General features: G+C 61.0%; 1 protein-coding gene and 1 long non-coding RNA gene across 7 annotated transcripts in view; one reads left to right on the forward strand and one right to left on the reverse strand.

Moving 5' to 3' along the window:
• Positions 1-11,257, reverse strand: part of LSP1 (lymphocyte specific protein 1) — a 39,367-nt gene extending 28,110 nt beyond the window's left edge. The window contains exon 1 of one of the 6 annotated variants that reach the window (XR_014020566.1): positions 11,108-11,257. Coding sequence is in view for 5 of the 6 variants with exons in the window: in XM_081281414.1 (XP_081137540.1) it covers positions 11,108-11,175 (68 nt within the window). In the remaining variant the exon portion in view is untranslated. Of the gene's footprint in view, positions 1-1,027; positions 1,226-6,966; positions 6,990-7,720; positions 7,768-11,107 lie in introns of those variants that run through there. The other 5 variants (XM_081281414.1, XM_081281423.1, XM_081281419.1 and 2 more) reach the window with 5 other exon arrangements.
• Positions 1,961-13,777, forward strand: LOC308642472. Its single transcript, XR_014020568.1, has 3 exons — positions 1,961-2,604; positions 12,680-12,844; positions 13,678-13,777. It is a non-coding gene; the product is annotated as an uncharacterized lncRNA (long non-coding RNA).
• Positions 13,778-15,689: the final 1,912 nt, after the last annotated feature.

Consider the following 15,689-nt stretch of genomic DNA (forward strand, 5'->3'; position numbering starts at 1 on the left):
GGGGGCAGTGGCCTCAGTTTCCCTGGTGGTTAAGAGGTGCTGGGGACGGATGTCAGGCGCTTTCCAAGCCCCCGTCACAGCTCTCTGGGGACCATGCCGGCCCTGGGGACTGCGTTCCCGCTGGGTGGGCGGGGGGAGTCTGGACTGAGACTTGCAGCCCTGCCTTGGGGCCCTGGCAGGCTGGAGCTACGTCGGGGACAGGTGTGAAGAGCCAGCCAGCTCCCAGGCCCACTCAGACCGCACAACCCTCTGCCACACACCTGGGCCTCTGCTCCGCAGCTTCACCACCGAGAGCCAGGACCGGCGGGCAGGGGGTGGCCGGGTGCAAGAGACCGTGTGCTCCGAGCGGGGAAGGGGGCCAGGGAGCAGATCTGCCTGGCTGGCAGAGGAGGACAGCCCCCACCCGCCTCAGGAGGACCACAGGGACTTCCTGGAGGAGCTGGCATTGCAGGGGGTCTGTAGAAGACCCCTGAGAAGGAGGAAGGACACTGCAGGCGGCCCAGAGGGTGGCAGTGAGCAGCTAGCCACTGAGAGTGGCAGCTCTGACTGGCTCCGCAGGGCCGGGCAGGCCTTGCGCTCTGCTGCCAGCTCTGGCCACGACCCTTCGAGCAGCTGCTCCCAGGCCACACTTCACAGAGGACAAGACGCAGCCTGAGAGAGGGCTGTGCGCTGCCCCAGGCCTGGTGTCCATGACCAGGGTTCCAAGGCCAGGTGCTCAAGGCACATGTGCCTCCCACGTGGGGCTGAAGAGCCAGGGTCGGCCAGTGTTGTGGCTGCGAGTAAAGTAAGGGTGACCGTCCCCCGGGGTCGGCAGGTCAGCGCGGGGCCTGGAGGCTGCTGCGGTCTGCACCCTGAGGGCAGGGGAAGGTCGGTGAAGGGTGCACAGGCCACCAGGGCCCAGGCAGGAGATGACCTCGAGCTGCGTCCGTGGCACGTGCACTGGCCCTGCGGGGGGAGCTAGGCCCGGCCACCAGCCCCAGCCTGGGCGCCACGGCACAGGCACCTGCCCTGGCCAGGAGGGACCTACCTCAAGAGCGTCTCCAGGCCCCGCGTGATAGAGTTCCTCCTGAGGAGCACCGAGTGGCTCATGCTGGCCCGGCCGCCAGGCGACCTGGCCTGACCCCGGCCCTGGGGACGCCGCCGCCTTCTTCAAAGGCTCCCAGTGCTGGCGCCTGCGGCCTGCTGCTCGCTCTGCCTCCTGGCCTTCCTCTCCCCTCCTTCTCCCTCTCCTCCCTCTCCTCTCCTCTCTCTGCTCCCCCTGCCCCTCCTTCTCTCCCCTGTCCCTGTCCCTCTCTCTGCCTGTCCTGGTCCCTCTGGCCCTGGGCTGGGGGTCCTGGGCTGGCTCCCAGCTGTCGGCTGAGGCCCGTCCACTGTGCCTGGGTCCCTCCTCTGTGGGTCCCGCTCCCCTCTCCTCCTCAGGAGGCTTCACAGCTGCTTCCCTTTTGTCCCCCAAGCCCCTTCTCCGCCCCCCTGGTCTCCTCCACCTCCTCCTCCTTCCCAGACTAGTAAAAATGTCAGAGAGAACTCTCCCAGCCCCGCAGCAGGGGCTTAGCCGGACCTCGGTGGCCGCTGATGGGCAGCACTACTGCCCCCTCCCTCCCTTCGCCTCCTCCCTTGGCCTCTCCCCCGCTGTCCCCCACTCCTCTGCCCACCGCTCCCTCTGGGCGCTGGACACCCCGCCACCCCATGTCTCCAGCCATCGCCTGGGCCTCCTGCTGCCCTCCTCTCCTGGCCTGACGCTCTTGACCTGCTCCTGGCCTGGCCAGGCCTGGGCCCTGTCTGCCCCCCCCCTGCCCCTCCTGCCCTTGCTCACCCTCAGCCCCTCTCCTCTGGCTCTCCCTCTGGTGTCTCTGTCCCTATCTCAGTCTCCCTCCCTCCTTCCCTCCCCCACCCCTTCCTCTCCCCTCCCTTCCTCGCTCCCTCCCTCTCCCTCCCTCCTTCCCCCTCCCTCTGGGTCTCCATCTTCCTTTTGTTTATTCCCAGCCGTCTGCTTAGCCTCCCCACAGGGGCGGCCGGGCACCCCAGGAACCCTTCTTGGTCCCCAGGTGGGGAGGCCGCTGCTTTCCCCAAGGCCCCCAGACAGCCCTCAGGGCAGGGAGCTGCAGGAGGCAGAGACACCAGGCACACAGCGTCTTTGGAGTTGGGAGCCATCGTCCCCAGAAGTGGCCATGGGCACCGGTCAGTACCCTTGCCAGCCAGACCCCCCTCGTCCTGTCCTCTGGCCAAGACCCAGGGACAAGCAGCCCAGCCCTTTGTTTTTCTGGTTGGGCTTAGTCTCTGTGACTCACTCAGAGCACCGCAGGCTAGTGGCTGAATGGGGCCTGGACTCACATTCATAGGGAATCATCGCGGGCCAGCTCTGGGCGAGCTGGCCCACATCTGGCTCGCCAACACGCACCGCCACTGAGAGGCAGATGCCACTGTGCCCACGTCCTGGATGGGAAAACCGAGGCCCGGCCAGGAGCACCGGGTTCCGCGACCACAGAGCCAGGCCCAGCTGAGCCAGGGCCTCACCCATCTACCCACTGCCAGACGCCCCACGGCATCTACCCCCAGCTGCCCTCTGTCTCCATGTGCAGAGGACTGGCCTTCTCACATTCCCAGGTAGTGTGAGCCGCCCCCCCCCCCCCCCCAGTGGGCCAGACAGGCACCAGGGGACTATGGAATGGACCCATCCAAGAGACAAGGGTGCGCATACGGCAGTGAATCACCAGGGGAAAGCAGGCCTACCGCCCGCCACACCCACAGGCTGGGTCTCAGGGCCAGTCCCAGTGGTGAGGCTCATCTCCTCTCCTCCTGCCACCACACAGCAGGGACCAGGGAGTGTCGAGCGCACAACAGAGACAGCTGACCCACTGCCCAACCCAGCACCCACAGAGCCACAAAGACCTCAGGATTCTGCTGGAATAAGAGGCAGAAGGAGGAGGGCTGGGCTCAGGTGGAGGCCACACTCAGCACCTCACACCAAGGAACCCGGAAGGTGGGCAAGAAAGCACGTCCACCTGCCCCTTGCCTCCTGCTCCTGTCCTGGGAGAGACAACCGGAATGAAAGGTGGCCAAGGCCATCTGGGTTCAAAAGAAGGAAGAATATTCCCACAGAGGAGAGGGCGGCCTCAGGAGGGTGGCCAACCTTCAGAAGTGTCAATGGTGCCGAGTGGCAAGAGCTGATCTTCAGCATGGCAGCCCAGACATGCAGTTTTGTGACTAGGATGTGTTGTGATGTGGACAGCAGTGCAGAATATTGACGTCAGCTTCATGATGATTCATCCATCCACCCACCCAGCCATCAATCTCTCCATCCACCCGCCACCTTTCCCTCCATCCCTCTCTCCCTCTTCATCCATCCATCCTTTCTTTGTGCAGTCTGTCTTGCTATTTATCATTTATCAGTTCATCCACTCATCCACATACCTATCCATTCACTTATCTACATAAACATGGTACATCCTTCCAGTCAATCATTTCAATCATCCAGCCATCTATACCCATGTCCATCTGTCTCTTTTTACATCTGTCCACTAAGCAGGCATCCATCCATCCCTCCACCCATCCACCCACCTACCCATCCAGCCCATCCCTCCATCCATTCACCCACTCATCCACCCACCCATCCACCCCCCATCCATCCACCCACCCATCCCCCCACTCATCCATACATTTGCATATTTAAATGTCTCAATACAGGTAAAGCACTCAGAAGCATTTTGCAAGCTGTCCATCCCTTTAGAACAGAACAAGCACTCATCAGTGTCCATCACTAGTGTTTATATGTTCACCATGTCTGGCTAGCTAGGATTATCCTTTTAATACAAGCTTCTCTCTCCAAATGCTCCTCTGTCACTGTTGACACTGGGCTGTCTAGAGGTTCTATTTCTCCAGGCAGGTTGTACATCACATCCATCTTTTCTTCCAGCTTCCCAACCTAGCAAGCTGTGCACCCACCTGTGTGGGTCCTTCTGACACATAGTCTGCCAAGTGAGTTAATGCTTAAAATAGCTCCTGGAATGGTCACCTCGACCAGGGCCAAGCACTCCCCACCCCCACCAGCTCAGGTGTCCAGCCAGCCAGCCAGCCTCCATTCACCTCTCCACTTATGTATCACGTCTTTACCCATCGTCCGCGTGTTTACTCAACAAATTCATATTGATTTTCAGGCCCTGTTAAGGGGTGGCGATTCAGCGTTAACCAAGTTCCTATTCTCATGATGCCGGCATTTTGGTGGAAACAAACAAATAAGTAAACATACTGTAATATATTATGTGATGGCAAATGCTCAGAAAATATGAATTGGGTTGGGGAATAAGAAACTCTGGAGAGAATTGACATTTTATGTACGACAGTCCAGGAAAGACTCATGGGAAGGAAAAAGCAACTTACTTCAAGAGAGTTGAGAAAAACATACAAGAGAGAGGTGCGGGAACACGGCACGAACAGCAGGGGAAACAATTCCAGGAAGGATGCTACATTCTGATTGACAGGCGTCCGCTTACTTATCTATGTCTTCAATAGTTAACCCAGCACCAATTCATCCAGCTATTCATTTATTATTTGTACATTTATCTTTCCACTCATTGCTCTCTCATTATATTTGCCAGTTTGTATTTCTGTCCATCTATCCATCATTCATATATATTCATCTCTTTAGATATCATTCTATTCTTCAGTCTAGTCATTTATCTGTCTGTATTCCAGCTCTCTACTCATCCACCTCCATACTTTTGTTCTATGCATCCATATTCCAATCCATTCATTTACTCATTTCTAGAACTATCCATTCATCCACCCATCTACTCATCCACCCACCCATCCATCCACCCATGCACCCACCCATCCACCCACCCATCCATCCATCCATGCACCCACCCATCCACCCAGCCATCCATCCATCCATGCACCCACCCATCCATCCATGCACCCACCCATCCATCCATGCACCCACCCATCCACCCATGCATTTGTCCACCCAGCCATCCATCCATCCATGCACCCATCCATCCATCCATGCACCCATCCATCCATCCATGCACCCACCCATGCACCCACCCATCCATCCATCCATGTACCCACCCATCCACCCACCCATCCATCCATCCATGCACCCACCCATCCACCCACCCATCCATCCACCCACCCATCTATCCATCCATCCATCCATCCACCCATCCATCCATCCATGCACCCACCCATCCACCCACCCATCCATCCACCCACCCATCTATCCATCCATCCATCCATCCATCCATCCACCCATCCACCCACCCATCCATCCACCCACCCATCTATCCATCCATCCATCCATCCATCCATCCACCCATCCACCCACCCATCCATCCACCCATCCACCCACCCATCCATCCATCCATGCACCCATCCATCCATCCATGCACCCACCCATCCACCCATGCATTTGTCCACCCAGCCATCCATCCATCCATGCACCCATCCATCCATCCATGCACCCACCCATCCATCCACCCATCCACCCACCCATCCATCCATCCATCCATGCACCCACCCATCCACCCACCCATCCATCCACCCATGCACCCACCCATCCACCCATGCATTTGTCCACCCAGCCATCCATCCAGATGTTCCTACCTCCTACTTTCCTTCCTTCATTCTTCTATTATTGTCTTATTTCATTTCTTCTGTGAGTAAGACATGGTTCATGAGCTCATGGCCTGAGAGTAAAGCCTACCTTCATGGCCTAGGAAACTGAGCACCACAGAGGCAGCTGAGCCGAGCCTGGGGAAGAGCAGCACACCCTCTCATCATCCCCCAAACACACGCTTTCTGTGAAAGCTGCAGTGAGCAGTGAGGTCCCTTGGGGTGGAGGAGGTAAGGACTTGGGGGCTTCTGATGGAGAAGCTTCTGATTGACCGAGGCAGCAACCTCCAGATGCCTTGGGCACTCACCAGTTCAGTGCATCCCTCTAAGTAAGCACCTCTCATGAAGGGCAAGTGGACCAAAGCAGGGGGCAAGGGCCAGGTGGTGGATGGTGGTCATTAAGGTCAGATTTTAGTTGGGGCTGGGGCCAGGAGAAATGTGAAAGGCTTCTTTCCAGATTCCTCTGGAACACACTGGCCGAATCCATTCATATCATGAGCCATAGCTCTTCCAGGAGAGAAACTGGGGAGAGGAGGAGGCAGCCTGATTTCTTTGGAGACCACCCTCCAAGAGGAGGTCCTGTCCAGGAGGGAGGGCCAGACTCATATGGGAGGAGGGATTCTGTTCTTCCACAGTGGCAGGAAGGAGCAGGATCTGAGGCCCCACCTGCCAGGATTGGGATCCTGGTCCTCATCTTTGCAAAAGCCAAGGAACTGCATATAGAACCTACCTCACCCAGCAGATGGTTCCTCCTGAACACCCTGGACACCTCAGACGCCCTTGGTGCACACACACGCATGAGTGCAGGTGTGAGTGTAGGTGTGTGTGTGCATGGGTAGGCACCCTCCTTCCACACCCTGGCAACCAGAGATCCCAGGCTGGTGGTGTGGAGTACCAGGGCTGACCCTATGCAAGCCTTCTACAGACCTGCCCTGCACTGAGGAGGCAGAGTCCCAAGTCCCTCCCTAGTTATTCGGGGGGGGGGGGGTGGACTCTATGGGGGACAGAGGCTGCTCCCAGCATCCAGATACCCCTCTCTGCCAGCCAGTGGGGTCAGTGGTGGCCTTTCCCCACCCACCCACAATTTCCTAACTTGCAGGCAGTTAGCAGAAGGAGCTTTGCCAGGACTGTCCTGGCCCCAAGGAAAGACCAGAGGCTTTCCCACCTCCACCCACCCTCCTCCGACTGTCCCCATCCCCGGTCTCCTATAAACCCTGCTCCACACAGCCCTCCAAGGCTCCCTCCAGGCTCCTGGGCACTGAGGAGCCAGGAGGGCTGGCTGGAGACAAGCTAATCCTGGGAAGGGGCTGGGGCTGCTCCCTGGGTGGGGTCCCCCCCTCCCCATCTGGGTCTCACCACAGCATCATCCAGAGGTCCTGATTCTGTCCGCCTCAGGGGCAGCTGGGAATCCCCCTTGGTGGTCACCCTGTGGCCCCGGGCCCATCTCCCAGCAGGTCTTTAGAAGCCCCTGACCAGAGGGGCTCCCTGAGGCAGGAGGGCTGAGGCGGGGCTGGCAGGGCCGGAAGCTGAGGGCTGCTGTCTGGGAACCTTGATGAGGACCAACTCCAGCCTCGGCTTTGCCTGGGCAGTGCCCGTGGGTCAACCGGGCCCTCGGCAGCCTCCACCGGCAGCCCAGACACACTCTGGAGGGTGTGGAGTTCCCTTGAGGGGCAGCCCAGTGCAGCCCACCCTGGCTCCCGGCACCCCGGCTGGAGCCCAGGAGGCGTGGACCCTGCGTGCCCCAAGCCAACTCGGAGGCTGCCCAGAGGAGACATCTGCTCAGCAGAGCCTCGGGCGCTGCTGGCTGTGAACAGGAGGGTCCTGGACCCTCCTCACTGGGCTACGGGGTAAAGCCAAAGCCTGCATTTTCAAGTCTTGGGACCCATGTGGGGGAGCCATGCGACCAAGGAGTCACAGATGGGGAGGCTGAGGCCCCGGAGAGGCAGGGCACCAGGGAGTTCCATTCGGAGCCACCGCAGCAAAAGCCATGTGTCCGGGGCTCTGCCCACCCCCACCTGCCAGCCCAAGCACTCGGTGGGAAAGACCCCAGGCCCTGCCCCGAGGCGACGCTCACCCCCCCACACACACACACCCCGACACCCGCCGAGACCTGCATTTCCCCCAGGGGAATCCCTCTGGCATCCTCCCAGGGAAGCTGAGGCAGAGGCAAGCTGGCCACAACGCAGTGGAGGGCAGGGTGACTCCTGCAGACCCATGATGCCACCCTGGTCAGGCAACCTATTTCAGGCCTTCTGTCCCCAAGACCTTCCTGGCCCTGCCCAAGTGGGGATCCAGGATTGTTCTGTAAGGGGACGGTGAAGCCATGAAGGGGCAGGAGGGAGGGCTTGTGGCTTCCGGAACCAGCAGGGGCGGGGCCTGCGACATCCACCCAGGGAGAGGCGGGGCTTGGGAGAGGCGGGGCTTAGGAGAGGAGAGGAGAAGCCAGTGATCCACCTGCTCAGGCACTGGAGGAAGAGGCCCACCTGAGACCCTGACCCAGGGGAAGAGCGGAGGGAGCCCTCAGAGAGCAGCCCTGGCCCTGCTGCCTGCAGTCTAGACCCCAGCAGCCTGCGAAACAGGGCCCTGGCCCCCGTTCTTCCACCCTCACAGACCCCCTCCCAGCGCAGGGGCTGGGGGCTCTGTCTGTCCTGTAGACTCCTAGTCCTCATGCAGAGGCCTCCCAAGGACACCTGAGCCTTGCAAGTGGAGGTCAGAGGGTCCGCTGGCCCAGGAAAGGGCCATCCCTGCCCTCCCCACCCCTTGGCTTGGCAAGGGAGGCGCCAGTGGGCCTGAGAGATGCCCTTCTAGACAGTGAGCCAGGGACGGTCAGCACTGCACCAGGGACAGCCCAAGGGGACAGCCAGGACGTCTGCTGGGGGAGGTGGCATGGGTGGTTTGGGGGCATGGGTGACTTGGGGGCATGTGGTTTGGGGCATGGGTGACTTCCAGCCAGGACAGTCAGGTCTGGTATAAGTGAGGCTGGGGGCATGCGACCCCATGGAGCTCCAGGATTTGGAGGTGTTCAATCTGGGACCCTGAGGGACCCTGATGACCACCTGCCCCTCTCCATGGCCTCTGAAGACTTGGCACAGTATGGGGGTAACCCCTGCTCTTCGGGGCCATATTGGGGACCACAGAAGGGAAAAATTCCCTCAGCATCACCCAGGAATCCCAACAGAGCCACTTGTGACCCTGTGTGAATGTCGTGTCCTGCCCCCAAGGAACAAGGGCAAGCAAGCTGATGTCTTGACAGCTGGGACAGGGAGACAGTACCCCCAGGAAGGAGCCAAAGCTCTGTTGGCCCAAAGGGTGGGTCAGGGGACCTGCCTGCCCAGGCCCAGTGGGAGGAGGACAGTGCCATCCTGGGTGGGGCCCACCCGACCAACTGGAGGGTCTCAGCTGCCGGGGGCCTGGGGTAAATGTGTCCTGAAGCCCCCAGAGCACTGCCCCTGGCTTCTGCGGGAAGCATGCCAAGGTCTCCCCTGCTCTCCCCGCTGACCCGGCCCAGCCTTGGCCTTCGTGGGGATTCCCAGTGGGGGCCCCCCACTCCTGGTACCGGGGACTTCTCTGACACCCTGCAGAGGAAAATCCCAGCTGTCTTGTCACCTTGTGGAAGGACAGCCCCACCCAGCAGTGGGTCTCAGTTTCATTCTGACGGGTCAATATCACACTCTCCCTCTGCTCACTTTGGGGGAGGGTCCTTGGGTCTCCCGGACCCCTCAGGGCTCAAGGAGGGTCTGCCTGGCTCTCCAGCCAGCTCCTAACAGACCTGGCACAGGGCAGCCCCCGCCCCTGGGACCTGCACCAAGACGCTGGGGATCAGCTGTGCCTGCCAGCGCTGCGGGCAGCCTTGACCGTGTCCCCTCCGACCTGGCATTTGAGACAGCTGGGAGGGGGTGGCCAAGAAAGGGCTGAGGAGGAAGGGGGGCCAGCCAGGCAGCCTAGTCTGTGTCCTTCTATGGTATGAGGTGGCAGGAGTGAAGTCCAGCGCCGGGGACGGCATTGACGTGAGGGCACGCTTCCCAGCGGGGACACAGCTGTCACCCAGTCACCCTGCTTTCAGAACCAGCAGCCTGTGTGCGCGGGGGCATTCGACCTGGCGGGGCATATGCCGGCCCTCCATGGCCTCTCGTGCTGCACGTGCCCCAACCTGGAGGAAGGCTTCATGGAGCCCTCCAAGGGGCAGGGTGGCCCTGACAGCCTGGGGCTGGCTCACACGTTCTGAGCCAGGGCCAGCCCTGGCCTCTGCTGAGCCTCCGATGCTCCTTCTGCCAATCAGCGTCCCTCGGTAGCCCACAAGCCAATTCCAGAATGGCGTTTGCAGTGAGCGGCTGAGGGTAGACAGTCCTCCTCCGCCCTAACCCCCAGACGCACCCAGCTGCCCTCTCTGGCCTGCTCGTGGGCTCAGACAGAGCTACCACCTGCCATCTGCACGGGAGCAGGGGCCAGGATCCCCTTGGCAAGACCACCCGAGGTTGTGGAGACTGCTTAGATGGGGCCCTCCACGCGGCAGCATACAGCAGGGCCCTGCTGCTCACCCGCTACCCAGCAGCCCTGCAGCCTGCAGCAGCTGCAGGCCCCCGGGGGTCTCGCCATCTTCCTCTAACCTGTGTCTGGCTCCTTCCCTTCCACACACCTGGGCAGCAGCCCCACTGTCTTTCTCTGGACCAGCCTCCAGTCCCCCACGGGCTCCCCACCCCTGACTGCCAGAAGGTGCTCCTCTGCTCCTCGGCGCCCTGCCTGCCCCCAGGTCCTCTGAGACCCATACCCAGACAACTCAGGCCCATGGCCCCACTGGGCCTCCATGCCTGACCACCAATAGGCCCCCCCAGGGGCCCTGGGCGCCAGGCCCAATGCTCAGGCCAACCCCAGCACAGGATGGGTGCTCAGTGTCTCCTCAGAGGCTGCTGCTTCCAGACCGGGCTGGAGCCCCGTCCCTGCCCGTCCCTGCCCAGCTCTGGGGGTACAGAGGTCTGTCCTTTTTTCTTTTTTAGCGACCCACATGCCTCTGCCCATGTTCCCCTAAGATCTCAGCTGCCCAGCACAGTGCCTGGCACTCAGGACAGGTGTCTGCCCACATCCCTGGGCTCCTTCATCACCATGGCCAGAAGAGCTGTGGCCAGGTAGCCTTCTCCTGAGGCCTGGCCACCTCCCAGGTCTCAGGGCAGAGCCGCTTCTCCCATGGGCCTGTGGGTAGGAGGCCAGGGCCCTGCCCAGGGCGCCCCGCCTCACTTCCTTCCACAGCAGGTACTGTCTCCTCCAGCCAGGCAGGCCACATCCTGGCTCCCCCACCCCCGCTGTCCTGGCCCTGGACCTAGGGCCCTACAAACTCATGGGGGAACTGGCCTCCCCAGTGAGGCCAAGTTGCAGAGGGAGACCGAGGGCCACCCACCTTCTTGGTGAGAAGGGCCCAGGAGGAACCCCTGGAGTAAGCGTTGACCGGGACTCTTACCCTCAGCAGAGGCTCCAAGCCCAGGCCATGGCCGCAGACCCTTACCCTGTGCTTTCCTCTGCTAGCAGATCTTCCTGCTCCTCAGAGCCCAGGTCGCCGGGAGCCTCGGCCATGGTCCTCGCGTCTGGCCCCAGTCCCTGCGCACTGTGTGCCGTGACTCCGTGTGTCTAGCAGGCGCGCAGCCGCCTGGGCCCCCACCCTGCTGGGTTTCACTTCCTCCTCGATGCAGGTTGAGGTTTGGGACCTATGGCTTGGGTTGGGGGTTGTTTTTTAATCTGTTGCTGCAACAGGAGAGGAAAAGAAAAACCCTAAAACCCAAGCAGCCATCAGGAAGTGTTAAGTAAGCTGCCGTCGCCCAGGGTGACAAGAGGGGACGAGGGCAGGGGGGGGGCCGGCAGCTCCCCACAACTCAGTGCAGGTGCAGCCGGCTAGGACACCCCGACACCCCGGGGCCCCTGCCAGCAGCCCTGGCCCCCAAGTGCATTTGTGAGCGGCTGCTTCTCCCCAGAGCATCGGGAGCTGATTCACCCTCCCTAAAGCACCGCAGAAGCACTTTAGCCTCTGCATGAAGTCTTCCCGAGGCCTGCTCTGCTCATGCCCACTGCCTGCCGGGCCTGCTCTGCTTGTGCCCCCTGCCTGCCGGGCCTGCTCTGCTTGTGCCCCCTGCCTGCCGGGCCTTGGGAGGGCTCTGAGGTAGAGAGGTTAGGAGAGAGGCCCAGGAGGCCAGGAGCCTCCATCCACACCCGCACACACCTTAAGTGGCAGCAAAGGCCCACGCCAGCCCCAAGCACGGGTCCCCATGCCACAAGCACTGGGCAGGTTTACCAGGCGGGGCCCAGGGCTACCAGGAAAGACCCAGGCCCTGTCAGGGTGGCCGCTTCCTCTCCAGCTGCCCTCCTGTTACATCAGCTGGACTTTTTCATTCTCACTCAGGGCCCCCGAGTCCCCTTGGTGCAGGGCTGAGAGTACACGTGGCACATCAGAGAGCCCAGTGGCACTCTGTGCTGTCCCCCTCCTGAACCCACCCTAAGAGGTCCCCGTGGGCTCCCAAATGGCAGCCCCCAGTCACCCCTCCCTCTGGCCAGGCACCTGGTCAGCAGGCTTCTGCCCCAGCCAGTATCCTGTGGTGAGACTGAAGAGGATGGTCAGGTGGAGGCCCGTGTCTTCCCTCTCTTCGTCACGAAGGCTGGACCAGCTTCTGCATCCTTAGGGCCCAGACCCAGACAGGGCCTCCCCGAGGGAGGAGTCCTGTGGGCTGAATATGTCCCCTACGTGCATGTGTTGGAAGCAGGTCCCCAAGACAGCAGGTCAGGGGATTACAGGGACATCTTGAAGGAGGTTTTGTCCTATAGCTCAGCCGTCTCTCTTAGGCTGGTGTCTCACCTCTGATGGCCTCTGCATGCCATGAAGGAGCACCACCTCTTCACCAACATTCAGCACCATGTTCTTGGACCTCCCTGCCTCCAGAGCCCTGAGCTCAACCAACCTCAGTGCTTCATGAATGACCCAATCTGAGGCATTTTGTCACAGCCACAGAAAATGGTTGCAGACCCTTAGGACCTGGAGGCCCACTGTGATTGCCCAGTCCAACCCACTTTTTTGTTTCTTTTGGTTCAGGAGGTTAAACCCAGGGGTGCTTCACCACTGAACAACATCCCCAGGTCTTCCTTACTGTTCCCGCTGTGGACCGGTGAGGATCCCTCGCTTCCCCAATGCTGAAGTGTAACACCAGAGAAGCAGGCCGAGGCCCGTGGAGAGTGGACAGTGGAAGCTTTATTAAAGGTCAGCAGAAAGGACTTCTCCCCGAGGAAGAAGGGGACCCAAAAGGGGGAATCCGTGGAAGGGGAGGTACCCCTCTTTTATAGCCAAGGTCTTCTTTCAGCTCTCCCACACTCCTGCCCCTTTGTGTCCCATTATCTCCCAGTGATGGAATGCAGGTGGGAAGGCCCAACAGGTGGGGGACAGTGGGCTGGAGGAGTCATCTGGGCGGGAAGGGCCTGGGGGCTTTTGGATTAGCCCCTCCCTGTTTGCTGGGAGCAGCTTCATTAACAGTTCCAATGGAGGGGCTTGGCCTTGGGGACATTGACATTTCAATTTCCCCAAATGCTGCTCTGCTTTCCTGGATCCCATTCTCCATAATGGCCTCCATTTTCTTTATCTTACTCCATATTAGACCCTGTTTACCTAACTACACTAACTACCTATCTGTAAATCTGGCTTCAATATTATGGGACAGAGTCTCACAAAGTTGCTTAGGGTCTTGCTAAGTTACTTAGAGCCTTGCTAAAGGAGGCTGGCTTTGAACTTGCCATTATCCTGCCTCAGCCATGTGCCACCGTGCCCCACTGTACCTACTTTTTAACCCCATCTGAGATGGCAGTTTTTACCCTCCAAGCTTTAGCCAGACCCCAGCCCTTGAAGGAGATACTTCCTCCCAGGCCTGGGGTGGAGCCTGCCCCCTCCTGTCATGTCTACTGAAGTCCCGACCCAGGACCTCGAGGTGACCATATTTGGAAATAGGGTGGTTGCAGATGTATCAGAGAAGGTGAGGTCACCAGGGAAGGCCCTGCTCGGGCATGACTGGTGTCCTTGTGATCGGGGCAATCTGGTCTCAGACACACACAGGGAGCACGTCAGGTGACGATAGAGCTGGAGGTTGGCGGTGTTTCCCACAACAAGGAACCGAGGGTCGCAGCGAAGCGAGGAGCGGAGACAGCCCTCGCAGCTGGGAGGCACGGGCTGGACCACGCCTGCAGCTCCAGCCTTCACCCGGTCCCACCCGTCTGTGGCACTGCAGCAACTTTGGAAGCCCCTCTGCTTGTCCAGGGGGGCTGGGACTGCCCTCCCTGTCCTCCACACCTGGCCCCACACCCTTGCCCACTTCAGGACTGGTCTGCCATGACGATGCTTGGGGCCATGTGCAGCCACCCCAGCCACAGGCCCCTGGACCCTCGTCACTCTCAGCAGACCACACTTGCCACCTCCTGCTTCTCAGAGGAAGTGGCAGCCAGAGCTCAGCCCACCCAGCCACTCCTTGAATCCTGGAGCCGTCGGGCTCCTGCCGCCGAGGCCCTGCCCTCCCTGGGCTCTCAGTCCAGCCATTGCAGATTCAGGCCCTTGGCTGTGGATCCCACCTGCCTCCGGGACCCGCCCTCTTCTCCAGTGTCCAGGTGCAGGCCTCCCACTGTCCACACTCAGAGCCAGAGCCACCTGCAGACCAGGCTCCTCTCCTCCCTCCCAGCCAGGCCCTGGCCGCCCCCCTGTCGCCACTCCACCTGGACCAGCGGGTGGACTGGGGAGTGTGTCAGGTGGGACCATCACCCATTGGGCACCCGTGTGAGCTCCTGAGCGGCTCACACCATGCTGGTGGCAGACTCGGGGACCGGCTCAGGGACAGGCCCTGGGAGCTGAGCATCACCCCAAGAATCAGACACAACTTTGCGTCACTAGGAATCGTTCCCTCCACAAACCCCAAAGCAGCATGTGGAGGGGCGGGACCTTGCCACTTCCACCCACTCCTCAGCCCTGGTGCAGGGTCCAGCAAGCAGCTCACGGTCAAGGGGACGTGCGAGGGGCAGAGGGCAGCCCAGTTGCCGTGCAGTGGGAGATGAGGTGGTGGGGCAGAGGGACATGGAGATGGTCTGGGTGGAGTGACACAGAAAGCGTACCAGGTGGGGCGGTGTGGCCTGGGGCCTAGGAGAGCTGGGTGGAGCCTGAGGGCCCCGGGACCACGCTTTGAAGGAGAGGAGCTGGACGAAGCCAACGTCCGCAGCTGTCCCCATGGCTGAGCAGGGGACAGACAGCAGACCAGTCCTGAAGTGGGCAGGGGTGTGGGGCCAAGTGGGGGGTGGGGGGGCTCCAAGAGACGCTGAGGACAGGGAACCGCCCCACCCAGTGGGCGAAGGGATGGGGCAATGAGACTTCCAGGTCCTGGCTGGGAGACAGGTGGGCACTCGAGGTGGGCAGAGGGGTGGCAGGTGAGGTGCTGTGGCCTAAGTGTTGTGTCCCCAGGGTCAGGCGGGGGAGCAGGGAAGCAGCCGTAGGTCCTCTGAGGGGCACATGGAGGCCCTGCTTCTCCAGGATTCCAGCAGTCCAGAGGCAGAGGGGAACCGGCCAGGGCCATGCGTCCCCTGCCCTCTGCCCTCTGCCACGTGGGGCTGCAGAGACAAGCTGCCCTCTTGGCAGCAGAGAGCCCTCACCAAACCCCAGATCTGCCAGAGCCTCGGCCCTGGACTTCGGCTTTCAGAACTGGGGGGAAGGCCTCGCTGCCTTTTATTAACCCCAGCCTTGGCCTTCTGTTGGCAGGAGTGGACATGGGCCCTCTCCATGGGACATGGGGCAGTGCGTCGGGGCCACATGCCGAGGGGCAGGTGTGGCAAGAAGGGTCAGAGTGGGTGGGGGGTGGGGTGATGCAGGAGGAGAGCCCAGGACACGGGGACGGGATCCAGGCGTGGACACTACCCGAGGGGAGGGTGGCAGAACCGTGACTGCATCCTGAGCCGCAGGGCACCAGTGGGGGCCAGGGCTCTGGCCTGGGCCAGGGGGCTCTGGCCTCACCAGGCAGGCTATCGGGTATCTGTGGTGTGGCTGGTCCTGGGGGAGCGAGAGGGCCTAGGTGTGGTGGCAG

Source organism: Spermophilus citellus (assembly GCF_964194105.1).
Source record: "Spermophilus citellus genome assembly, chromosome: 2".
In the NCBI taxonomy this organism is placed as follows: domain Eukaryota; kingdom Metazoa; phylum Chordata; class Mammalia; order Rodentia; family Sciuridae; genus Spermophilus; species Spermophilus citellus.